Source organism: Alexandromys fortis, unplaced genomic scaffold (assembly GCF_014885135.2).
Source record: "Alexandromys fortis isolate MF-2015 unplaced genomic scaffold, M_Fortis_MF-2015_v1.1 scaffold_235, whole genome shotgun sequence".
Classification (NCBI taxonomy): Eukaryota; Metazoa; Chordata; class Mammalia; order Rodentia; family Cricetidae; genus Alexandromys; species Alexandromys fortis.
This window is the reverse complement of record NW_026068114.1, coordinates 1,061,253-1,085,644: the sequence shown is the minus strand read 5'-3', so window position 1 is coordinate 1,085,644 and position 24,392 is coordinate 1,061,253. Positions and strand designations below refer to the sequence as shown.

Below are 24,392 nucleotides of genomic sequence, written 5' to 3'. Positions count from 1 at the left end.
GAGCACATGCTGCTCCATGTGAGGACTAGGGACCAGTTTCCAACACTCACATGGAGTGGCTTACACCTCCCTGTAGCTCCAGTTCCGGATCTTATACTCCCTTCTGGCCTCCATTGGCACCTGAACACATGTGACAAACATTCATGACCCACACACATACATGTAAATTAATACAAAAATAAATCTTAAAACAAACAAACAAGCAAAACCCTCCAGCCACGCTTTCATTTTTCAGAACAGTCTCAGAATCCCCATAGATACTAAAGTCCATGTATGGTCAAATCCTTTATATGAGATGGTATCATAGATTAATATAAGCCACACATTCTCTTTTTAAATAATTTCTAAATTTCATATAAAGTTTTGTATAATACCAATACTATGTAAATAGCTGTTATACTGTGTTGCTCAGGGAATAGTCTGTATTTGATCACAGCAAACAGTTTTTACTAAAAATACTCTGGTCTGAAGTTGGTTGAATATTTTGAACCCACAAACACACATGCCCAACTGTGATAAGAACTACATTTAAGGTAATCCTTGGATAAACACACACACACACACACACACACACACACACACACACACACCCCTAACATGAAACTAAGATTCCAGAAAACAATGAAAAAAAAACCCATTGTCCACTAAAATCTGTAGCACAGAGCATAATGAGTGCTCCAGATATAACTTAATATTAAATATCTTTACCACTTAAAAATTAAAAGTAAAATAATTTAACATTCTTCTTATGTCAAAGTAAACAAAAATAAGAAATGGAGTAAGGCAAAGCTGAACTATGAAATAGGATAAAAGTTGGAAAGGATGAATAAATGAAAGTTTTATATAAAAAGAAGGGAAAAGGGTGTAAGAAAGCAGACCCAGCCTCAGAGAGGACAACCAGAATCATGTTCTTAGGAGGTACCCACCAGAGAAGACTACTCAGACACAGGTTTAAGCCAACAGAAAGTCTTTGTTAGCGAGCTGGAGTCTATACTGGGGTCCTCTTTACAGTTTCTAAATTGCTCACACTGCAGAAGAACCCAGTCTTTGTGTCCTTGTGCATGTTATACCACAGGTGTTCATCTATAATAAACAAGAAAGGCGTGGCCCCCAACCTAGATTGTGAGCCTCCCTAGGTACAGCAATCTCTCTCCATTCTCATTCCCCTGCTGGTGGGAGCAGGTACTGCAGGCTCCACTGTCCTTGGAACTTCAGCCCTAGTTATGGGAGATAAAACTTTTAGGAACTCAGTGCTAAAGCAAACATAGACCTGAGCCATCTAGAAAGTTCTTCCTGTCTAGAAGCCCATTTAGATTCCTTAGCCAAGGTTATTCTTCATGATCAAAGAGGACTGGGCCTCCTCTTTGGGAGACAGGGAGGCCTCTGTAAGACACTGGCAGAGTCTCGTTGCCCCTATACCAGTCAGTGAGGGACAGTTAGAGGAAGTTTAGACCTGATTAAAAGTACCCTTCAAGAAAGGAAAAGGAGACATCAAAAGTCTAACAGCTGCATCAACTTTGGTTCTTCTGCTCCCCCTAAATAACCACTCTGCTTACAGCCATGGCTGGGCCATTAATCCTTCTGCTCCTACTCTTGCTGAAGGACCTGACTTGCTCAATGGAGTACTTATTCAGGAAATACATTATATTGATCCACCAGTTCTAAGGAGATAATATATCCCCTGCCCCCATGAGTTCATAATTTGACTCATGGCCATAGAACCAGTGGAAGAGTGTTACAGGTCCCCAGACCTTAGCACAACAGATGCCACGAATGGAAGTACCATTCGGGCCTTGAAACTCAGCACACGGGTAGCAACAACTGACAAAATGACCTACTCCATCACAGTCCATAGTTCTGGGGGAACCCCTAAAGGACTAGCCTTGCTTTCTGGCTTCTGTAGCTCTGCTCCTGGCTAGCTGTTCTTTCTAACCGAGGAGTGTTGCACTAGGATGTGCCTCTGTGCTTGAGAGCTCACCCCAAGAAAGGCTTAGGACTCAACTGAGGTAACAAACACCCAGTGTACCCACCGGCTGGATAAGAAAGACTTTCTACCAGCTTGAACTCCTGTCCAAGCGGTCTTCTTCATGACAGTGCTGCTGTGTCGAATTTATGACAAAAAGGAGCTGGATGATTTTGCGAAAATGTTAATAATTAAAATCTCGACTTAAAAGAAACTGAGCACGTAAAAATGTATCTGTGGTGAATCTGTGGTGATTTGAATAAAGCTGGCCCCCATCGTCACAGGGAGTGGCACCATTAGCAGGAATGGCCTTGTTGGAGTAGGTGTGACTTTGTTGGAGGAAGTGTGCCACCAGGGTGGACTCCGAGGCTTCAGATGCTCAATCCAGACCCAGTGTCTCTTTCCCTTCCTGCTGCCTGCCGATCTGGTTGTAGAACTCTCAGCTACCCCTACAGCACCATGTCTGCCTGCACGCCGCCATACTTGCCTCCCTGACAATAATGGACTTAACCTCTGAACTGAAAGCCAGCCCCAGTGAAATCGTTCCCTTTAGAAAAATTATTGTGGTCATGGCGTCTCCTCACAGCAACAGAAACCCTAAGAAGACAATATCCTAAGGGGAAAAAAAGTAAGCCCAAAGTTCTAGTGAACAGAGGCCCAGCTAGTTGTCAAGGAAACAAATTAAAGTGACAAAATGTAATCCTTATTTGTGCTGCCAAAACTTGGAGTGCCAATGTCTACCGCAGAGGAGAGGACAGCTGCTTTCCTGCAGTCTTGGTGGAGAGCTGACGCACTGCAAACCCTTTTGGGAAGCATTTGACAATAGCAGTGAAAGCAGAATGTACAAGGGCCAGAGAGGTGGCTCAGCAGCTAAGCGAGCTCACCACTCTTCCACAGGACCCTCAGTTCCCAGCATCTCCATGGAGCCCCAGCAGCTACACGGGGCCCATAACTCCAGTTCCAGGGATGTGGTGCCTCTTACTGGCCTCTTTTGAGGACTGTGTGCACATGGTACATATGCGTATATTCAGGCATACATACCTAGGAGAAAATGAATTATTTTTTTTTAAAAAAAAAACATAATGTACAAATGCCCTCTGATCACATTGTCTCAATCTGAGAACATATCATATGAATGTAAAATCCAATCTTGCACACGTAAACACACAGATGATCCCTTCGCTAAATATGAGACAAAACACACCATTTGCTATAGCCGCATCTGGACCGTGTGAACTAGATATCATTGTCTCTCCAATAACTGAGGGTGGAAAGATGTGCAAGAAACTTTGGGAGCCCCAGAGCATCCAAAAGGCTAAGCCTTAGAAGTGGGGTCAGTATAGCCTTGAAGTAAAAACTTACCCTAGAGGAACATAAAAACAAAAGAATCAAACTCAGTCAGATTTGGGGATGCACTCTTTTATCTCAGCACCTGGGAGGCAGAGTAAGATTATCTCTATAAGTTCAAGGGCAGCCTGGTCTATACAAGTTTCAGGCCAGCCAAAGTTATAGAGTGAGATACTGCCTCAAAACAAAAACAAAGACAAAAAAAACAAGACAAAACAAAATTAAAAAAAAAAAAACCCTGAGCTAATAGCTGCAGCTAAGAATATAGTTCAGGATATTTTTTTTTTTATAAAAGAGAAAACTGAAATCAAGCAACCAACAGTGTATAAGTCACAGCATGCAGTTTCTAATAGGACTCATTCCACACGGGATAGAAGAAAACCGAGGCTATCGGGAGAGACTCTGACATGAAGACTGGGTTTCAAAGGATGGGGAGGCTGAGCAAACAGGAAAAGACGCTGCAACAGATGCTATAAATGCACCCGTGTGTTCAGGACTGTAGAGAAAAATGAGTATGACAGAAAAAATAGACTATATAAGCACAAACTGAAAACCCCTAGAATTGATAAGCGAAACGCCAGAAATGAACACTTTCCTATCATGGGCTTAAGAGCGTACGAGAGGAAATGTTATACAGAAAGGCACAGCAGCGGAATTTATCCAGAGTGCACTGGGAGAGCGAGAGCGCAGGGAAAATGTCAGCGGCTCTGCAAACACTGATGCAGCGTGGCGTATCATCACCAGAAAGAGATGTGAGCAATCGGGGCAGTCAAACATTTGCCGGAAGAATGGCTCAATGTTGTCTGATGTGTGCGAGAGCCGTAACACAGAGGGAGAATTCTCAGGGGCTGGAGACGCAGCTCAGTGGGAGAGGTCCCGCCCAGAATGTATACGACTCTGGGTTAGATCCAACCCGCAAAACAAACAGCAAAACACGGAAATGTCATATATGGTCCCTCAGTTATGAAGTCCCAGAACTTAAGAGGCTGAGACAGGAGGATTGAAAGTCATAAGCTAGCCTGGGCTACATAGTAAGATAGCATCTCAAAAACTAAAAACAAAAGGAACCTTAATGAACCAACCTCAAGTAACACGCACACGCATACACACACACACACACACACACACACACACACCCCAAACCACTTCAATCTGATGGGACAATCTTTTTGTACACTGTGTGAAGATGTGTCTCTGTTTAACTTCACCTGCCTAAGGCAATTCTGATTAGTTTAATAAAGAGCTGAACAGCCAATAGCTAGGCAGTAGAGGATCCATGGGATTTCTGGGCAGAGATAGGAACTGGGGAAAGAGTCTGAGGCGCTGGAGATTCACCAGCATCTGAGGGAGTCAGATGGATGGTACTGAGGAGAGGTAACGAGCCATGTGGCAGAATACAGATGACTATAAACGGGTTAATTTCAGTTTTAAAAGTTAGCTCAGCCCCTCCCAACATAATTTTAATAATTTCTTAAATTATTGTAAAATAACATCGCAAAATAGTAATGAGATATCTTTACCTTCTTTTTTACATTCTAACACTTGGAATATGTATATTTTAAATTATCTCAATTTGAATGGTAAATTTTCATTGGAAACACAAACTACATATGGATTGAATATAATTTGTAATTGTAAAAATTAGGCTCTTACCTTCAGATTGTTCTAAACACACATACGATTTTCCAGTAACTCATTCAAGTATCAGTTTTTACATTTCAATTTTAATTAATTGAAATGAACTAGTAGAATTGCAGACGCAGCTCTGACAGGTACAGAGATCAGAAATCATCGCACTTGTCCTTACAAGAACATAAAACCAAAAAAATCTTGAACATAGATTTTGTGTGTGTGTATTTAACCCATCATAAAATTGAGGTTGCCATGTAGTGATCAACATAGAAATCTGGAGAAAACCCAAAAACAGAAACAGGCAGGATCTACCTACTATGGCAGAACTTTCCAGCTATAAACTGGTAGACACCTTAAACTATGAATTCTGGGGGCTAGAGAGTTAAGAGTACCAGCTGATCTTCCAGAGGACCCAGATTCCATTTGTAGCACCCACATGGCCTCTCACAACTGTCTGTAAGTTCCAGGGGATCCAGTGCGCTCTTCTGGTCTCTTAGCCACTGCACACATGTGGTGCACACACACACACACACACACACACACACACACACACACAGAGGCAGAAAAAACAACCATACACATAAGTAAATAAGCTAGGTTTTTTTAAACACTAATTCTGTGGTGAGATTGACCACAGGATTTTATTTATTATTTTTTTGTTTTATTTTATTTTTTTAAAATTTATTTCTTTATTAATTAATTAAAGATTTCTGTCTCTTCCCCACGGCCGCCTCCCCTTTCCCTCCCCCCCCCCCAATCAAGTCCCCCTCCCTCGTCAGCCCAAAGAGCAATCAGGGTTCCCTGCCCTGTGTGAAGTCCAAGGACCACCCACCTCCATCCAGGTCTAGTAAGGTGAGCATCCAAACTGCCTAGGCTCCCACAAAACCAATAGGTGCAGTAGGATCAAAAACCCATTGCCATTGTTCTTGGGGTCTCAGTAGTCCTCATTGTCCTCTATGTTCAGCGAGACTGGTTTTAACCCAGGCTTTTTCAGACCACGCCAGCTGGCCTTGGTGAGTTCCTGATAGGACATCCCCACAGGATTTTAAATGCTGCAGAGCTGCAGTGTGATGACGTCAGATTACAGCTACAAGAGCCACAAAGCACCCCAAACAATAATATAAAATATATTTTGAACAGTCAGAAGGGAGTGAGCATTTATTATCATTAGACTCCAGTATGATACAGCTTTTGGACTAACTCTGATTAATAGGTGAGGAACTCTGATGGGCAGCAGAAGCAGAAGGAGAAGGTACAAGGGTCTCAGCTGCTGCAGCTGGCAGTAGACCCTGGCATTTTCCACAGGATACTCATTTTCCAGGCTTGCATGAGTTATGTGGTCATAGAAACTTCTGCTCAGATTTTAGAGAAAGTCCTAGGAGGCCAGGCAGTGACAGTAAGAACAAGATCCCTGCAGGCAGGTCCAGAGAGGTCAGCACAGCAAGCTGTAAGAGTGAAGTAGGAGAGATAGGGGAGACACCAGGATGTTGGCGATGCCAGACACGTGGTGTTCTGCAAGCAAAGGTGAAGGCAGCGACTACAGGGAGAAGCGAGGTGGGCTGCACTGAGCGATGCCCTCGGGATGGGTTTGTCGAAGCCCCTGGAAGCTCACCTTATGCCATGTACCTTTGACACTAGACATGGAATTACAGGGTTTAATGCTTGTACTGGTAGATTTCAGTCTTGCTTTCCCGTATTTCCTTTCTATGCTATAATCCTCTCCCACCCCCTTTGGAAAGAGAATACTCTGTGCTATGTATTTTGGAAGTCAATTTGTTTTGATTTTATAGGAGCATATTTCTAAAGAATTTATCTTGATCCTCAGAGAAAACTTTGAACTTGGACTTTTAAACAATATTTAACTGTTAATATCATAGGTATTCTTGGAGTACATATTTTGCATTGTGGGATGGACATGAGATTTTAGGGCATCACTGGTGGTATGCTATGATTTAAGAAGATGGGAGATGTGTTTGGATGCCAACTCAACAGGGAGTGGACTCGCCAGACCTGTGAATCTTTACTGTTCACTTGAATGGCTTGAGAAGTATGTAGAGATTAATAAAGCACACCTCAGTGCATTTGTGCTGGCATCTCAAACTCAGGAGCAAGGATGTTAGATTTCTGAGACAGCGTAACAAAGACAGAAGGGGGAAAGATACCAGAGTCTGACTGCTGTGGAATGTTATTTTAAGATGTGTCACATTTGTCTATGCTGTGGAACATTTGTTTTAATGATGCAAAGATGCATTGCATTCTTTTATGTTGCATTTGTTTAACTCTGTGAAGCTGTGATTCTTTGCCCGTCTAAAACACCTGATGGTCTAATAAAGCGCTGAACGGCCAATAACGAGGCAGGAGAAAGGATAAGTGGGGCTGGCAGGCAGAGAGAATAAATAGGAGGAGGAATCTGGGAGGAGAAAAAAGGAAGGAGCAAGGAAAGAAGGGGCGAGCCAGCCACCTGCCACCCAGCCACCCAGCCATGGAGTAAGAGTGAAAGGAAAATCACAGAAGTAAGAAAAGGAAAAGCCCAGAGGCAAAAGGTAGATGGGATAAGTTAAGAAAAGCTGGCTAGAAACAAGCCAAGCAAAGGCTGGGCCTTTATAAGAAAGACTCTATGTATGATTTATTTGGGAGCTGGGTGCCCCCCCCCAAAAAAAACCAAAAAGAGTAAAAAGAAAACCCAAAAAACAAAACAAGAAAACAGCATCTGATCTTCAACAAACAGGACTGTGTTTATTAGCACACATGGCAAAGGAAGCATTTCTCCCAAATGGAGAAGGGTTTGTCAGGGTGCCACAGCTGACTGTGGCCCTTTGTAGGGGACAGGGTGATGGGCTCGGGGATGAAGACATTGTTGCAGCTATAGGGTCTGTTACAGACTCTCCTTCTGGTAACTGTTTGCCCAAGGTGAGGCAGACCTACCTTGGGAGACAGGCTATCTCTACAGACATCCATACTGGACTGGTTGAGTAAGGGCATCTGAAATCTCATAGGAACCTTGTTTTATAACCAAGGCCCCATGCAGAAGATAGGCCCTTACTCTAGGTGTCCATCAAATACACCAGAGGCCTGGATGGAATACAGAAGGAAGGCTTCTGCTAGTGTGGGCATCTCTCTGTCTCCTGGCCATCATGAACAGAGCCTCTGTGTTCCCATCATGCCCTCTCTACCATGGTGGGCTAGCAGCTCTGAAACTCTAAGCCAGAGCAAACTGATTTCCTCTTAAACTGTTTTTTCTAAGATATCTGTCACTGTGATGCAAAGTCTATGCAATTGCAATGGCTAAAGGAGAAAAAGGACACACACACACACACACACACACATACTTGGGGGGGAGTATGTGTATGGGGACAAACCACTGAAAGAGGTGGGAAGTTTTGGGGGTTAGTGCAAACAAGAGAGAGTCATCTCAGAAGGAACTCCTCTTCCTTTGGCACACTGATGGGGTCAAGAGGGTGGTCCACAGGGCAGGAAGCTGAGGAAGTACCTCGTGGTGAACTCTAATTTCTCTTTGGAGTTCAGGCAACGCTAAGAGATTTTTAGTGATTACCCTGGATTGTGTGGCTTTTAAGGGATCAAGGAAGACTTAAAGAGGGGCCATCAGTGTTGCAGAAGTATTTGCCAGGTGCAGTTTTGTGCTTGCATGTTGTCATTCCTATCCCCACAGCAGGAAAAAAATCCAAATAAACTGAAAATACCAACCTTTCCTTGATTCATCAGAAAGCCAAGATTACCAGGGCAATCCATCACCACTGAAAAACTAGATAGGCAATTACATAGAACTTACAGCTATAAAGGACTGAAACTGCCAAAGCCAATAACACAATAGCAACTCGCCAACTAGAAGCTGATCCAAAGGCCAACTTGGGAGCTAAATCTCCTGTGAATGCAATCTTAGAAGGGCTTCCCACTCTTAGATTTATTTTACCTCCAAGAAGCCAGACACAGGGAAGCAAGACATGCAGGAGGAGAGGTCAAAGCCTCGAGTCACATGGTAACACGTAGAAGAACAGAGATGGGTTAATTTAAGTTACAAGAGCTAGTGGAAGATCCTAAGCAATAGGCTGGGCTTTCATAGTTAATAATAGTCTCTGTGTCATTTTTTTTTTGTGAGCTGGCAGCCCAAAGAAAAAAATCCATCTACTGCCAACCAACCTCTCTCAATGAAATTGGAACCTGTCTTTAGAAGTCACTGGCGTTTTGGGTAGTGGTGATGGAGTGGGCATCAGGGGTGTAAGTCCTTTGTAATGATCTCCTAAGCGTGTGTTCTCTGTAGCAAAGTTTTGCCTTTCAGAGAAAACCACTTTATCAGAGACTTGTGGTCAATCTAAACAGCCTGGACATTTCAAAGACACCCTAACCACACACCCCACTGCAGATGGTCATATAAAAACCAGCTTGCTAGTCCATTGTTCTGCTCTTCTTTCTGTCTCTGAGAGGTGGCCTTGGCAGTTTGATTCCTAAGAAACCTTTCTTTCTACCCACGGAGTGGCTCAGTCCAGTGACTTCCACTTAAGTACTCACAGTACTAAGTCATCTAAGAAACAATGGTACAACTTCAAAAGGAATAATACATGTAATTTGAATGCCACAGGGTGGCATATACGAAATAAAAATGGCCAAGGATTTTTCAGAAGAACAATGGGCACTAGATCTTCAGTGCAGGGAATTCAGAGATAGAGGACCCGTGAGGACTTGCTTCTCATGCTGAAGACCCTGGTTTCATTTCAGCGCCCTAAAGTGAAACAAGACCACCGACCAAACAACAAAGTCCAAGCTGCACGATAGTCAAAATTTAGAGGTGCCAACGCAGAGAAAAGCTTAAATGAAAGGGGAAGAAAAAACATAACCAGCCTGCAAGGAACTAAGCAGGATCACAGATGAGTTCTCATCAGAAAGAAGAGGGTTGGTAAGGTAGTTAAATCACTGAAGGAGGCAAATCTGCCAGCTTAGAATTCTATATCCACGGAAATTATCCTTCCAAATCCTCTGTCTCCTGTTAGAATCTGAGGCAGCTTGTAGGGACGGGAGACAAAAAGAGACAGGAGTCTGACCTTTCGACAGAGGGAATGTATTTGTTGGCACACTCTCTCCCTTAGGAAGCTGAAGAGTCTGTAGAGAAAAAAATTGGCTGTGTGTAATCTGAGGCTGCTCATTCATTTCCCGGCTACCCAGGCTAAAATAATCACACAGAATATTAATTACAGCACTGCTTGGCCTATTAGCTAAGGATTCTTATTAACTAACACATCTTAAAATTAACCCATCCCTATTAATCTGTGTATTGCCATGAGGCTGTGGCTTACTGAGTAAGGTTCTGTTCTGGCATCTTTTTCCTTTAATAGCTACATGGTGTCTCTTCTACTCCGCCTACTCTCTTTCTATATCTCTCCCAGCCTGGCTATATTCTGCCCTGCTATAGGCCAAAGCAGCTTAATTCATCAACCGATAAAAGCAACACATGGACAGAAGGCCATCCCACATCATCGTGACCCTTTACTGGAGGTTGGGTGAGGGTCTTAGGAATGTGGAAATGGTTGCAGCACATAGACCACCCTTCCCCTCCTGCAATCTCTCCTTCCCGACGTTGCTTGCCCAAGGTGAGACAGGCTGTCCCAACTGACAATTCTCTCTAAAATGAGAGAATTATTTGTAATCTAAGAGTCTTATTCTACATGAGAGGAACTAAGAGGAACCAGCAGCAGCAGACCCACACTGCCACCGTGTTAAAGAAGCTCTCAGGGGAACAGAAAAGATGATTAGGCCAGAAATTCGGATATAATAAAGTGTTAAAGGGATAAACAAAGGTATAATCAAATGCTTTGTTTTTCTTAACATGAGTTGACAGTAAAGTTAACTGTTTCATGACAGTGACAGCCCATCGGGTGACTCTATGTCACGGACGAGAGAAATGAATGACAAGGGAGACATTAGAGAAGGGAATAAAGACGTGTGAAGAGCCCATGATATCGTACTTGTTCCAAACGCAAAGAGGTAGACACACCAACTGCAAAATTACATTTCAAACTCTAAGACAAGCACTAATCCAACAGAAAAAGATAAATGTGATTGTTGTGCCGCAGAGATGCAGAGGTGAAGAAATGGAATAATAGAAACTCAAAAATGCAACGAAAGGAAACAAGACCTTTTAAAGGCAATGTTCAACAGTTTAAAAAATGACAGAAATTAACTAATTTAATGGCATCAAGAATTACTTTTAGTGAGAATTACCTAATGAAAAGAGAAAAGTTGTCACAGTGGAAAAAAAAAGGGGAGCATGTAGCCGCTATATCTGAATACTCCACCCCGTTCAGAATCTCTTGTAATCCAGGCTACCCTCAAACTGTAGGAGAGGCTAGGCTCTCAGTCCTGATCCTCCTGCCTCTACCGCTGATTGCTGAGATGACAGGCAGGAGCCACCACTCCTGGCTCACAACGTCATACACGTACTACTATTGTTCTATGTGATTTGGTTTCCTGTTTTAAGAAAGAAAAGAAATGAACAAAATAGTTTTTCTAAAACAAAAAACAAAAACAAAACACACCGATTACCTTTCTTACTAACTGTTCACTCCAGAGAGTATATTAAAAGACAGAACCTGTCAAAATGGTGGCCAACTGACTGTAGGGAGTAATTGTCAGGGACCAGGGTGTGGGGGAAACTGGAGCCAAGTGGCCTTGCCATCTGGATCCAAACTCATTACTATTCTGCTATCCTGAAGAAGCAGGAAACATTATCACTTCCATTTTACAACCTGTGAAAATTTCAAGAAAAAAAAGTGCTTTTAGGGCTGGCTTGGTGGCACACACCTTTAAACCCTGCACTTGGGATGCAGAGGCAGGAAGATTTCTGGTCTATGGACAGCCTGGTCTACATAGTGAGTTCTAGGTGAGCCAAGGCTTCACAGTGAGGTCCTGTTTTAAAAATAGGGAGCAGAGGAATTAGAGAGACGGCTCAGTGGTTAAGAACACTTACTGTTCTTGCAGATGACCTGAGTTCAGGTCCCAGTACCTACAGGGCCACTTACAACTATCTGTAACCCCTGTTCAAGGGGATCCATAGCCTTCTGGTCTCCACAGGCACTGCATACACATGATGCCTTTATATACACTCAGGCAAAACACTCATACACATAAAACAAGAATAAGCGAATATATTTAAATGTCCTTTTAATTATTTTTAAGTACTTTAAAAATATCTCTTCAGAAGATCTATTCCCCTCTCATCTGGTCCAGCACTTGGGCCACGGCTTCCCCTGTGCCTTGCAACTTTGTATTTGTTGGTCCCAACACCCTCGTCCTTGCCCATTTCCATGATGGTTCTGTAGGAAGTGGGTGTTATTCTCTGGAGCTGTGAACTTTGCATCTCTCTTTGGCTCTAAAAGACGAGGGCTGGAGCAAAGGATGGAGCAAACCGCCCGGAAGCAATGGCGCTTTCTGGAATTTCCAGCAACTCTCTCAGTTCCTCTTTCTTCCTTGGTCCTGCTCAGAGCTGCCTTGTTGGCAGGCAGCCGCCTGTGAAATGTGCACCTTTCAAAGCAAATGGCTCCAGGAGCTCATAATTGCTGCCAAACGTGTGTGGATTTTAATAGCCCATTTTCATTAGCCTTGTGTGAAATCACCTGTCTCTGTGTTGTTACCCAACTTAATTGTCAATTATGGTGATTAAGCCTGGCTTTCACTACCATCGCTGGTAATCATCAGTATTATCTCCAAGGCTGAGCTGAGGAAGAGAAAAATCACTCTGGAGGTGCAGGTGAATATTTGGGTGTCAGTGAACGAAGCAGCGTTTTTCTTCGGGTTGAACCAAACCTGAGCAGAGCTGTCATTTCCAATCTTCATCTTAGGCCGTGTCACCTCCCTAATCACTGTGTTCCCTGTCATCAAAGAGTTCTTGGTGCCCTTCCCCTTCTCCAGAGATGCACACCTTAGCTAATTAAAGGCAGTGGGTCAGACACTTATAACCCTTCAGATGCTTTTAGCAGGGTCGATGATCTGAAGTTAGGGATGCCCCAGAACATGTTTTTAGGATAGTATAGAAAGTCCACCATTGGGAAATTTGAAGGTTTTGATTACTGTTTTTGTTAGCTTGCTTGCTTTTAGATTTATTTAATTTTTATTTATATGTATGTACATGTGCATATAAGCACCTGCAAAGGCCAGAAGAGGGCAACAGATCCTCTTGGAGCTAAAAATACAGGTATTGTTAGCTGGGAACTGAACTTGGATCCTCTAAAAGAGCAGAGAGCTGTCCCAACCTCTGAGCCATCTCTCTAGCCCCATGCTGATTCCATGTCTGCATTATTAAAACATGCCGACTTTAAGCATCCTGGCTTAGCATCTATTATATAGACTCATTTTACTGTGCTTCCTGACCAATATTTTACTCCTGGAATTTGAAATGAACCGTACTGACAATGCAGGAAACCATTATCCCTTTTCTCCCCCTTAACACATTTCACTTTGGTAAAATTCCCAAGCCCACTTCTGTTATGCTTTTATGAGATTTCAGGACATGACAAAATAATGAAAGACGTTTAAAAAAATGATATCATTAGACATCATCTCTAGTATTTGAGTGCCATGTGTGTCCCCGAGGTTTGTGACACTCTTAAGATCTGATGGCTTTCTTTATCTCTCCAAAACCCTTTGAGGAAACTAATAATACATTTTTTTTTCAAATTCTAATTTAATGGGAAGAAAGAAATTAAGTCATGTAAGCTTAAGGGATATGAAGAGTGAGTCGGCGCCTGCTTGCTGCCTTCTGGGGTTAAGAAAGAATAAGCTGTATCGCACACAGTCTTAATAAAAACACCCAGAACCACAACCAGAGTTCATCTCGCAAGCGCGGCCGAGGCATGGAGAGATAAAGGAATTAGCTTCCTGGATGTGTCTTTCCTTCTCTCGATAGATTTGTCCACATTTAATCCTGTTTCCAGCGCTTTGTTTTTAAAGACCTGTGGATCACCAGTGGGTTCCTTTGTCACTCTGGCCTCCCCGGTCTGTCCTCCACATCAGACAGTCTTTGTCACCTCCGTTCTCACGCATCCCACAGAGTGAACAGTCAGAACCTGGATGCTTAGGGCAGTCTCCTAACTGCTCTGAATAAACGCTTCCCTTCAGATAGAAATATTTGCTATTTTTATTTTTTCCCAAGAGGAGAACATGATTTAAAATATCATCTAGATATAAAATTTGAGTACACATTACTCTTTATTTTCTCCCCTATGAAGTTTTGCCAACGATTCCTCTCCTAAATCCCTGTGGCAAAATAAACCACTGTTTTGCCTGTGTTCTACTGTTCGTCCTTACATGCGTTACCCATTTTCCTTACATGGGTTGCCAAGTTTTCTTATATGGGTCATAGTTAGGGTTTCCCTTGCTGTGATCAACGCCATGACTAAAGCAACTTGGGGAGGAAAGGGTCTATTTCATCTTACCCTTCCAGGTAACAGTCTGTCACTGAGGGAAGTCAGGGCAGGAACTCAAGGCAGGAGCTGAGGCAGAGGCAATGGAAGAACACTACTTCTGTAGGACCCTCCATGACAAGCTCTATAGAGGCCCGAGTCTCAGTACTTTACCCTAAGGCAATACCTGGTTCCAAGAAAGACCACAAACTGAGACCACCCAGGCACCACCCAGGAACAGACAGACCATCCAGAGAAAATTCCTAACATTCCAACCGTTGTAGATAGGATCATCTGCCAGCACATACCCATCACTTTTCACCAGGACACCCCTAGACAAACGCCAGCCAATCAGGGTTCTTAAACCTTAGAAATCCCTCATCCCTACCTTTGTTTCTATAAAAACCCACCCTAACTAAGCTCAGAGCTCTAAGATCACTCCAATATGTTGGATACAGCGAGAGTCTGAGTTTGCAAAGTTGTATAAGAATAAAGGGTCTTTGCTTTTACATATAGGACTCAGTCTCCTAGTTGGTTTTGGAGGGATTCCATGATTTGGGCATAATACTTACTGGCTTGCTCCTCATTACTTACTCAGCCTGCTTTCTTATATAACTCAGAACCACCTGCCTAGGGTTGGTACCACCCACAATGGGTTGGGCCCTTCTGGTGTGGGAGGTCCTTGTATCTGTGTGTTGCTTTTATTGGTTAATGAATAAAGAACTGCTTTGAGCCTGGGGCAAGAGCAGAACAGAACTAGGTGGAAAAAGCTAGGCTGTATGCTGGGAGAAAGAGGGCAGAGTCAGAGAGAAGCCATGGAGCCTGCCGGAGACAGATGCTGGGAACTTTAGCCGGTAAGCCACAGCCGCGAAAATACACAGATTGATGATTTAATTAATGTAGCGAGCTGTGTGGTGTCACACCTGACGGAGATGTATAATCAATTCCTGAGATGGCTAAGGCCTGACCTATGCTATGATCACGCAATGATTATCAGCTGCCTGCATATGCGTGAACCTATAGGCAGTGCCCACCTGGCAGTTCGGGGTTGGCAGCCCATGCCTACTTAAGGGCTGGGAGAGGTCAAGGAGGGAGGAGAGAAGAGAGAGGAGAGAGGGGGGGGGAAGGAGAGGGAGAGAGGAAGGAGGAGAGAGAGGAGAGGAGGGAGGAGAGAGAGAATTGTAAAAGGTCCTGGAATAAACTGCAGCAAGAAGAGCTCCGGGTGTTGCGTTTTTCCTTGCTGGTCGAGGGTGGATGTGACAAATTAATATAGTTTCTGTGTTTTCATTTCGGGGCTAAGCTACCAGGGTGGCCAGAAACCAATAAGGACCTTCTCCAACACCCTCCCACATCAAGAAAATGCCCAACAGATTTGCTTATAAGTCAGTCTTATGCAGGCATTTTCTTATTTGAGAGTCTTCTTTCCAAATGAGTCTACTGTAAAGTTTTTACAGCCCAATAAGACTCTCCACCAATGCAATAATCCAAATCAGACCAAAGCAAACCAAATTAGAAAAGGCCCAGGTTAAATGGATTCCAGTGCTCCTGAGTGGCCTTCCAGTCCCCAGAGAGAAGTTGGGAAGGAAGATCAGAAAATCACGGAGAGGAGGAAGAAGAAACAGAAAGACCACGAGTTCATTCTGTGTGTGTGGGGGGGGGGCAGTTTAAATGGCCTATGGGAGTGGTCTTGACCCTCTCTGGGGAGGGGTCACTGTTTGGTGGGCTTTCTCGGATGTGGAGTTGGGACTGCTGCAACTCTCAGGAGAGGGGGTTTGGGGTGGAAAATTTCACCCAAACATTTTAGAATGGATGCCAGGGGCTAGAGTGAAGCTTCCAACCAAACATCCCAGACTCCTTAGAATAAGGATGCCAGGGGCTAGGGTGAAGCTTCCAACCAAACATCCCAGACTCCTTAGAATAAGGATGCCAGGGGCTGAGGTGAAGCTTCCAACCGAACATCTTCCTTGCTTCAAATTGATTTAAAACTCACCAACCAAGACTCACCCACTTACCACATCCCTTCCATTGGTTTTTGAGCAATCCCAAATTATCATCCTCAGGTTTGGCCAGGAGAGTCCTTTCTCGGCTGCTGTGCAAGCAAGAAGAGGCAGATGAGGGGAACGAACATGTCAAACAGTCATGTGCATAAAGGATGAGTGTCTCCTAGGAGAATTTATGGTCTCTTTGTGGAGTGATTGAAAATAGGATGAAAATCTCTGGCTGCGTGGAGGGGTTGTAGAGGCTCAGCGGTTCTCTATTGGCCAGGGCTCTCCAAATCCAGCAGGCTCAGTGGTTCTCTATTGGCCAGAGCAATCTGAATCCAGTAGGCTCTGCGGTTCTCTATTGGCCAGGGCTCTCTGAATCCGGCAGACTCAGCGGTTCTCTTTGGCCAGGGCTCTCCAAATCCGGCAGGCTCCTTGCTGGTTTTCTAATGTTTTGTCTGAGTTTAGTGATACCAGGCCTTCCAAATAGCTGACTGTGGTCTAATTAGAAAGTCTTGTTTTCTTTGTGTGTGTTAGGTCTCTCGTTAGGGCCGAGTCTGTGCTGTAATGGAGCACAGTGTCTGGCTCATAAAGGACAACACCATTTGCTAAACAGACCTGAATTGTCCCTCTCCACCCACATCACTCAGTGCAGCAGCTCTGAAATTTCAGGGAAGGCAGAGGCAATGTTAGCCACCCATTTCCTTCCTTCAAGGTTTCCGGCCTCGCTGTATATTCAAAGCATAGAGACAAAGTGTGATAATGCCTCTGACAGCAGGGTCTCTTGACCCGCTCTGGGTTTTCACAAACCCTGTGACACCCGTCCAGCAGCTTCCAGGACAACAGATGGCTGAATCTGGTCCCTCCTTGGCTTATCCTTTGAGCTCAGGGACCAGCTTCTTCCTGGTGATTTAAATTTGGAGCTGCCTCCAAGATTTTAGCCCCCAGAATCAAAAGCTCCCCGAATTTTCCTGCAAAAGTTCCCCGATTCAACCACCTCTCTGCCAGTTGGGGTTTCTGAGGAAATGAACCAAAGCCGGCAGTGGTTGCCATGGTGACTGAGTCTCTCTGGAGCGAAGTCAGGGGAGCATCCATTTAAAGGAAAGGGGGAGCAATATTGTACTAGAATGGCCATCTGCTAACAGTGAAGTGGTCTGGGAGAAAAAAAAAAATCTCTTTGAGCGGGGGCAGCCGGGAAGCCTTAAGGAACGTGGAGTCACTAGCTAGATTAGACATTTCTCTACCACTCAGCGAGATGTCAGGGAAGTCACTGAACAGCAGTGATATTCCAGCCTAGGAGAGGAGGTGCAGCAGAATGGGCCCTGGGAGGAGGCCTTTGTGCTTCCCCAGAATCCCTCGGCATCCTGGGAGTGGCCGCAGAGAAGACAGAGGAATCACCCAGGGCTTGGCATTGGCAATATCTCCTAGGTGTAGCTTAAACACACCTGTGCAACAGGCACACCTGTGGTGACTAACAGCCACACGCGCGGCGCTGTTTCCTTAAACAGTTCGCCGCAGCTTGAACAGGAGTACATCTGTGCGAAGCTGAAATGTACGGAAAGCAAAAATGCGTTCATCACTCTACCGAGAGTCCCTAAATCACAGAATGTTTACGGGAGTGAGCGTGCTAATTTATTGATAGGTGCAGAAGTGCCTGCTGCATAGTTTATGCTCAGTCAAATCTCATACTGACATTTTTTTTTTAAGAAGTCATTTTCTCAGAATCTGATGAATGCTCAATCTGAAGCTGCAGCTCAGCGAGCACATTTCTTCAAGATGCTTGCAGGTGATGGACACACCCCATGGGCCTATGGGGTACCTGGAAAACAAGCAGCATTTGCCTCAGGATCCATTGCATCACTTTGACCTCCAGGGGCAAGTCAAAGGCCTTTTTGGCTTCTCTCTTCCAGGCCTCCCCTCACTGTGGCCCCCTCTCGGATGACAGAGGATCACAAAAGCCTCTGCCTGAGGAGGGGTCTGGCGTGAAGTTGGCCAGATCTTTACCATCAGGTTAAACTCTTGAAGGGCAGCCTCAGCACACACAGATGGGTCCCCTGTTCTTTCTTTTCACTTCCTTCCGCAGGCAGCTTCCTTTCTCGCCTCCAGTAGGGTGGCAGTGTCCACTACTGTTGGGCGAGAAGACCCAGGGTTGGCAGAGAGGCTCAGTTCCTATGAAAAGCCGCAGCAGAGACTTCTTCCTTCCTTGTTGCCCATTATAGATGAGAGGTCTAGGGTGAGGATCTGGGTTGTTGGAGGTGCACAGAGGTGGGTTGAGCGGCCTGCTTTGTTTTCAGTCCATTCAAACAAGCCTAGCTCAAAGGACTAACTTCTCTCTGAGTGAGAGTCTAGGCCATGGGAATCTTGTCTGGGAAAGAGCTTACATTGTAGAGGGTTACTTTACTAACCTGTGTTTACATTTTTCCTTTGTCTAAGACCCTCAGAACCTCTCTGTTGACAACTGACAGGTTAGGACTAGGGTTTTATCATGGCTGTATCTGCTGAATTAATTCCAGTGTCATTCTTTTTTTTAATATTTATTTATTTAGTATACAATATTCTGTCTGTGTGTATGCCTTCAGGCCAGAAGAGGGCACCTGACCCCATCATAGATGGTTGTGAGCCACCATGTGGTTGCTGGGAATTGAACTCAGGACCTTTGGAATAGCAGGCAATGCTCTTAATCACTGAGCCATCTCTCCAGCCCCTCCAGTGTCATTCTTGATAGCTCTATCCTGACCAATACCTGGTTCAGTATTCATCTGATCACTTCAACTTCAATTTCCTCACCAAGTGGCTACAAATATACTAACTTAATTCCAGCTTTGTAACCGGGAAGTTGGAACAATCCAGTCTTGTATTCTTTCAATATTTCTTTGTCCCCCTATGTTGAGGATGTGTGTATGTACATCAAACGCATTCCTGATGCACATAGAAGCCAGAAGAGAGTATCAGATCTCCTGAAGCAGAGATACAGGAGTTGTGAGCCTCCTGATGTGGAGGCTGAAAAGTTTTCTGCGCCCCGATAAACCTCTTCACCAATACAATAATCCGAATCAGAATAAATCAAACCGAATTAGAAAATGCCCAGGTTTAATGGTTACTAACCCTCCCCAGTGGCCTTCCAAGCCCTCAGAGAGGAGATGGGGAAGGAAGACTGTGAAAACACGTGTTTGTTTTCTGGGGGACAGTTTAAATACCTGTGGGAGTGGTCTTGAGTATCTCTGAGGAGGGGTCACTGTTTGGCAGGCTTTCTCAGAGGTGGAGTCTGGACTGAGGCAACTGCCAGGGGAGGGGCTTGGAATGGAACTTTCTACCCAAACATTCCAGACTCCTTGGATACATAGATACCAGGGGCTGGGGTGAAGTCTGGACCCAAACATTCCAGACTCTTTGGGTATATGGATGCCAGGGACTGGGGTGAAGCTTCCAACCAAACAGAGGCTAAGAAGTAAACCCAGGTCCTCTACAAAACCAGCAGGTGCTCTTAACTGTTGAGCCATCTCTCCAGCCCCCATCTTTATTTTAACCTTTTTCTATCTGTTAGTCACCTGAAAGCAAGAATCATGTTTTACTTTTGTCTGTGAAAGCATGACTGTAGTATAGCAGGCATAACAGTTCCCTAATACATAACCTTTTTTTACACTGAAAAAAAAATTAATTCTCGAAGTTTAAAAGGATCCAAGAAGTCACAGGATTCCTCCCCACATCCAAGAAGGAATTTCCTCCCAAACTTTCACAGCAGGTAAGACTGATTTTCTTCCAGGTGATGGGAAGCCCACTGCCTTGCATTTAATCTGCCTGCCACATCTATGCTGGGACAAGATTCTCTGTGGTGACAGTGGGCCATTTGCAGCTGGTGTAGCCCCTCAGTTCCTGCCTACGTCCATCTTACAGCCACACCATCCTCACAAGTTCATCTCGCAGCCCTTCAAGCTTTGCCATTACCTGGATATTAATATCTTTTGTATATTAATATTGTCTATGTTCTTCAGAAAAATGCCCTTCAAGATGTTCTGATTCTCCATCTGTCCTCTGAGGAAGTGGATGCATCATTGTTCTTGTGAGTTGTGGTACCACACACAACAGTGGGGCGAAGTGGCAGACAGCACTCAGTTTTCCTATCAGTGGATGTGCTGGCTCCTTGTGTAAACACCGCTGTTGAGCGACTCTTACTCATCCCAAACTTGGGTACTGGGTTTAGAGATCAGGTAAATGGTCTTCTGTTTATTCCTCTTCATGAATATAATGTTCCCAGTGACCAGGAAAGCCCATCGAGATGTATTTTAGACACGGATTCTTTCAGGAGAAACATTCTTCCAAGTGTTATTGTAAGGATTACTCAAACTAATACATACAAAGCACTTAAAGCCCCCACTCATAGTATGTACTTAATAAATACTAGTTTATGTAACTACAACCAACCAGTTATAAATTAAGACAATCTCTAAGTTTCCTGACACACCTAGATTGGTGAGGTTTTTTAATGACATTTTAGCGTTTATAGTTACTTTAGGACCCTGAATTCTCTATTACTCAACCAAATACTTACTATAATACACCCTGCTCCTGGAAAAGTAGATATAGCTTACATACGAAAGAACAACCTTCCCTATTCTTCCTTAATGACTGTTTTAGCCAAATGGCGAAAATGGTACGGTCATCAGGTAAGTGTTACCAGCAGTAAGTTCATCAAGAAAAGAAGTGAGTTTGCAGGGATATGGTCTGAAGAGTCTATGAAGAATGAGTAGGAAGTGTCACTTTCAATGTGGAGAGTGAGTTTGGGAAATATAGGTAAAACATGATGCAAAAGAAGTAGACATTCATTGAAAATTTGAGCTAATAAATGAAGTAACGATAACAGAGACATATGAAGTGAGTTAAACACATCTACAAGGAATGGCTGTGCTGGCTGTGTTATTAGGACCCCGACATCATCGAGCCTGTACTACCAACTTCTTAAAGGGTGTGGCTCAGGGAACTTGTACTTTGGATCTATGGGGTGTTTGTCTAAAATGAGAAGTCCATGGTGTTGCCTCAAACCTGTGAGTTGAAGTCACTAGAGGTTGGGCATGGGACCCGGATATGAATAATCACTCCAGGTGATCCCCAGGTGTGCAGAAGGGTGAGCACATAGGAGGACAAAGGGTGGGGACTGCGTGGAGGAAAGCGGGGACGTCACTCCTCTACTGCAGAGCCACACAGCTGACTTACGCTGCAAGTCACCCGCCTGGAAGCTGTGTACTCTGGAACTAGGGCCTTTCCCCTTTTCTCTCTCTTCACTCTGGACCACAGCATGACAATACAAAGAACATGGGGTCTCCATAGCCGTTAGACTTGAAAAACCAGTATTAAAGTACTATTACTAGACCATTTATTGGACAAAGCAATGAGCTCATAATGGCATCTCCATTCTGATAGTTCATGTACTGTAGCATGTCCCCCACCCATTATGCTTTCTTGTTGTCCCTCCCTCCTGCTAAGACCTTTTCATGCACATATATGGGAATATTCCACATATGGAAGGAAAATACCATATTTGTCTGAATTCAGCTTCTTTGGCTAAAAATGATCTCCCATTCCACCCATTTTTTTTTCTGTACATGAACTAATTCAGTTTTCTTTCTTGCTGAATAAAACTCCATTGTGTATATATACCACCTTTTCTCTCTTTGCTCAGACACCCAGATCAATTCCTCATCCTGGCTACTGTGAATAAAGACATTAAACACAGGTGTGCCTATCTCTGTTATAGGCTTAGAGTTCTTTGGGTATGTTCATGAGACTGGCAAGGGATCCCATTGTAAATCTACATTTAGTTGTTATTCATTAACAAATCTCCATACACATTTCCTTAGAACAGCCATTAGATGTTTGAAATGCCTCATCAAGCTCACGTGGCCAGGACTTAGCTAATGTCATAGATCCCAGCGGGTAGAGACCATTGCCGCGTTTCTCAAAGCACCTTGCCTCCAGAGCAGTTACCTGGCATTCGCTCTCAAGTAGCCCCTTGGGCAGCACTTCTGAATCACAGAAGTTCACTTCCAGATTTGTACCATGTGACTCCACCTTCCTAACTGACAGTGAGCTAGAATGAACCTTTCCCCCTCGAGTTGCTTTTATCAGAGAATGCTATCCTAGCAACAGAGAATGCTATCCTAGCAACAGAGAATGCTATCCTAGCAACAGAGAATGCTATCCTAGCATCAGAGAATGCTATCCTATCAACAAATGATTTTATCTTAGCAATAGAGAATGCTATCCTGTCAGCAGAGAATTTCATCACAGCAACAAAGACACGAATCAAAATATTCTCAGAAAACCATTATCGTATGTTTTCTGTATAAAATAGTGGGGTTTCTGACATTTTCACATATGCATTCAATGTATGGGGCCATATTTTCCTCCTCCCCCTCCCCCTCTCATTGTCCCTAACTCTTTCCTCCAAGTGGGACTCCTTATTACTTTTGTGTGTTTTGTTTTGTCCTGAAGAATTGTTTTTATTTTAAGATAGATAGCACCATGTATATCAGGCTGGCCTTAAATATGGGATCCTCCTGCCTCAGCCTCCTGAGGGACCGTTCTCAGTCATGACTTATAGTTCAGGCTGGATGAGGGTCTTCCTCTCCTGAGATTAACTGGGGAGCTGGGGTTCCCTGAAGAACTGGGATTTACCTAGTAAGAAGTCGGAGAGTGGCTGTTGGGTCAGCAATGATTTATGTCTGACGTGCATCCTCCTATCCCTTTCCATGCGTGCACACACATGCGCACACATCATTCTCCAGCTATACTGGAGTTCTTTCCCCAGTGGGCTTTTCCATATCTTGTTTCTGACGCCTGTTGATCTTTACAGGATGACTTCATGTACTTTCTAGGTCTCACTTAAAATACCTCTTACTCTGGGAAGTTTTTTTCTAACTCCCTCCCGAGTCAGGTACCCTAACTCTTTGCCATGAGCTTCCTTTGTATTTGTGTTTCTAAGCATTAATACCCTGTCTTTAATTGATATTCCTCCTACGGCATCTTTTGCGGGGCATATGGCAGGAAGACGGGACGCCATTTCTTTAATCCTCCATTCTGTCCCTGGAACAATATTGGGATCACCATGGCAGGAACTAAAAAAAGAATATTAGTGGGGTAAATGAACAGTCTTATCCAGTAGACCTTAGAATATATTGACTACAGTTTCCGCAAGTTGAGGTTATGTTTGAACTCCTGAAAAACAAAAGGATTTCATATAGATGACAAAAAGGACACGAAGGAGTCTTGCAGTCGCAGAAGAAGACATTGTTTTATGATGAGCTCATTATAGAAGTTGGGAAGTTACCCAGATGTCACTTTGTCCTGACCTGAATGTATGAGGTCAGGACCCAGAAAGTATCCAGGCATGTGACAGGGTCTAATGTGGCTAAGCTTGTGCCATCTGGACTGATGAGAACTCTTGGTCCTGTCCTTTCTCCTGTGTGGGTTTTCATACCTATACCAAAGAAAGCTCTGCTCTGAGCGCTGTCTAGTCTAACTCCCCCTTCCTTTTTCATGGTTTTACTGCTCACCCCAAATCCTACTTGCCACAGCCAGCACAGCCTGGATAGCTGAGATTGGCAGGGGGTGCCAGGATTGAGACACTGAGGTTTCTTTTCTGGTGGAAGAACAGCAACCTTTATTTTGCTCTGAGCCTTTTATACCTCTATTGCTTCTGTGGAAAACCACTGGCCGGAAAGAACACAAACATCCTTGTCAAATACAGACCACAAGGAAGTTCCACTGTCAGCTGTCAGTCAGGGGGAGTGAGGGCAGCTGAATCACAACACTTCTGTCGAAGTTACTGTTCTTGAGCTGTCAAGAGACACTATGATCTAGGCAATGTGTAGATGAAAGCATTTAATTAGGGCTTGCTTACAGTTTCAGAGGATGAATCCATCATGGAGCGGAGCAGGGCAGCAAGCAGACAGCCAGGCATGGCACTGGAGCAGTAGCTGAGTGTTTACATTACATCTTATTTGAAAGTTGGAGGCAGAGAGAGAGAGAGAGAGAGAGAGAGAGAGAGAGAGAGAGAGAGAG

General features: G+C 44.1%; 1 protein-coding gene across 1 annotated transcript in view; it reads left to right on the top strand.

Moving 5' to 3' along the window:
- Positions 1–1,709: 1,709 nt before the first annotated feature.
- The window catches only part of LOC126490116 (olfactory receptor 1052-like), a 136,897-nt gene continuing 114,214 nt past the window's right edge, over positions 1,710–24,392 (top strand). The window contains 3 exon segments of the mRNA XM_050124812.1: positions 1,710–1,811; positions 3,924–4,211; positions 6,156–6,338. Of these exon segments, the coding sequence (XP_049980769.1) occupies positions 1,710–1,811; positions 3,924–4,211; positions 6,156–6,338 (573 nt within the window).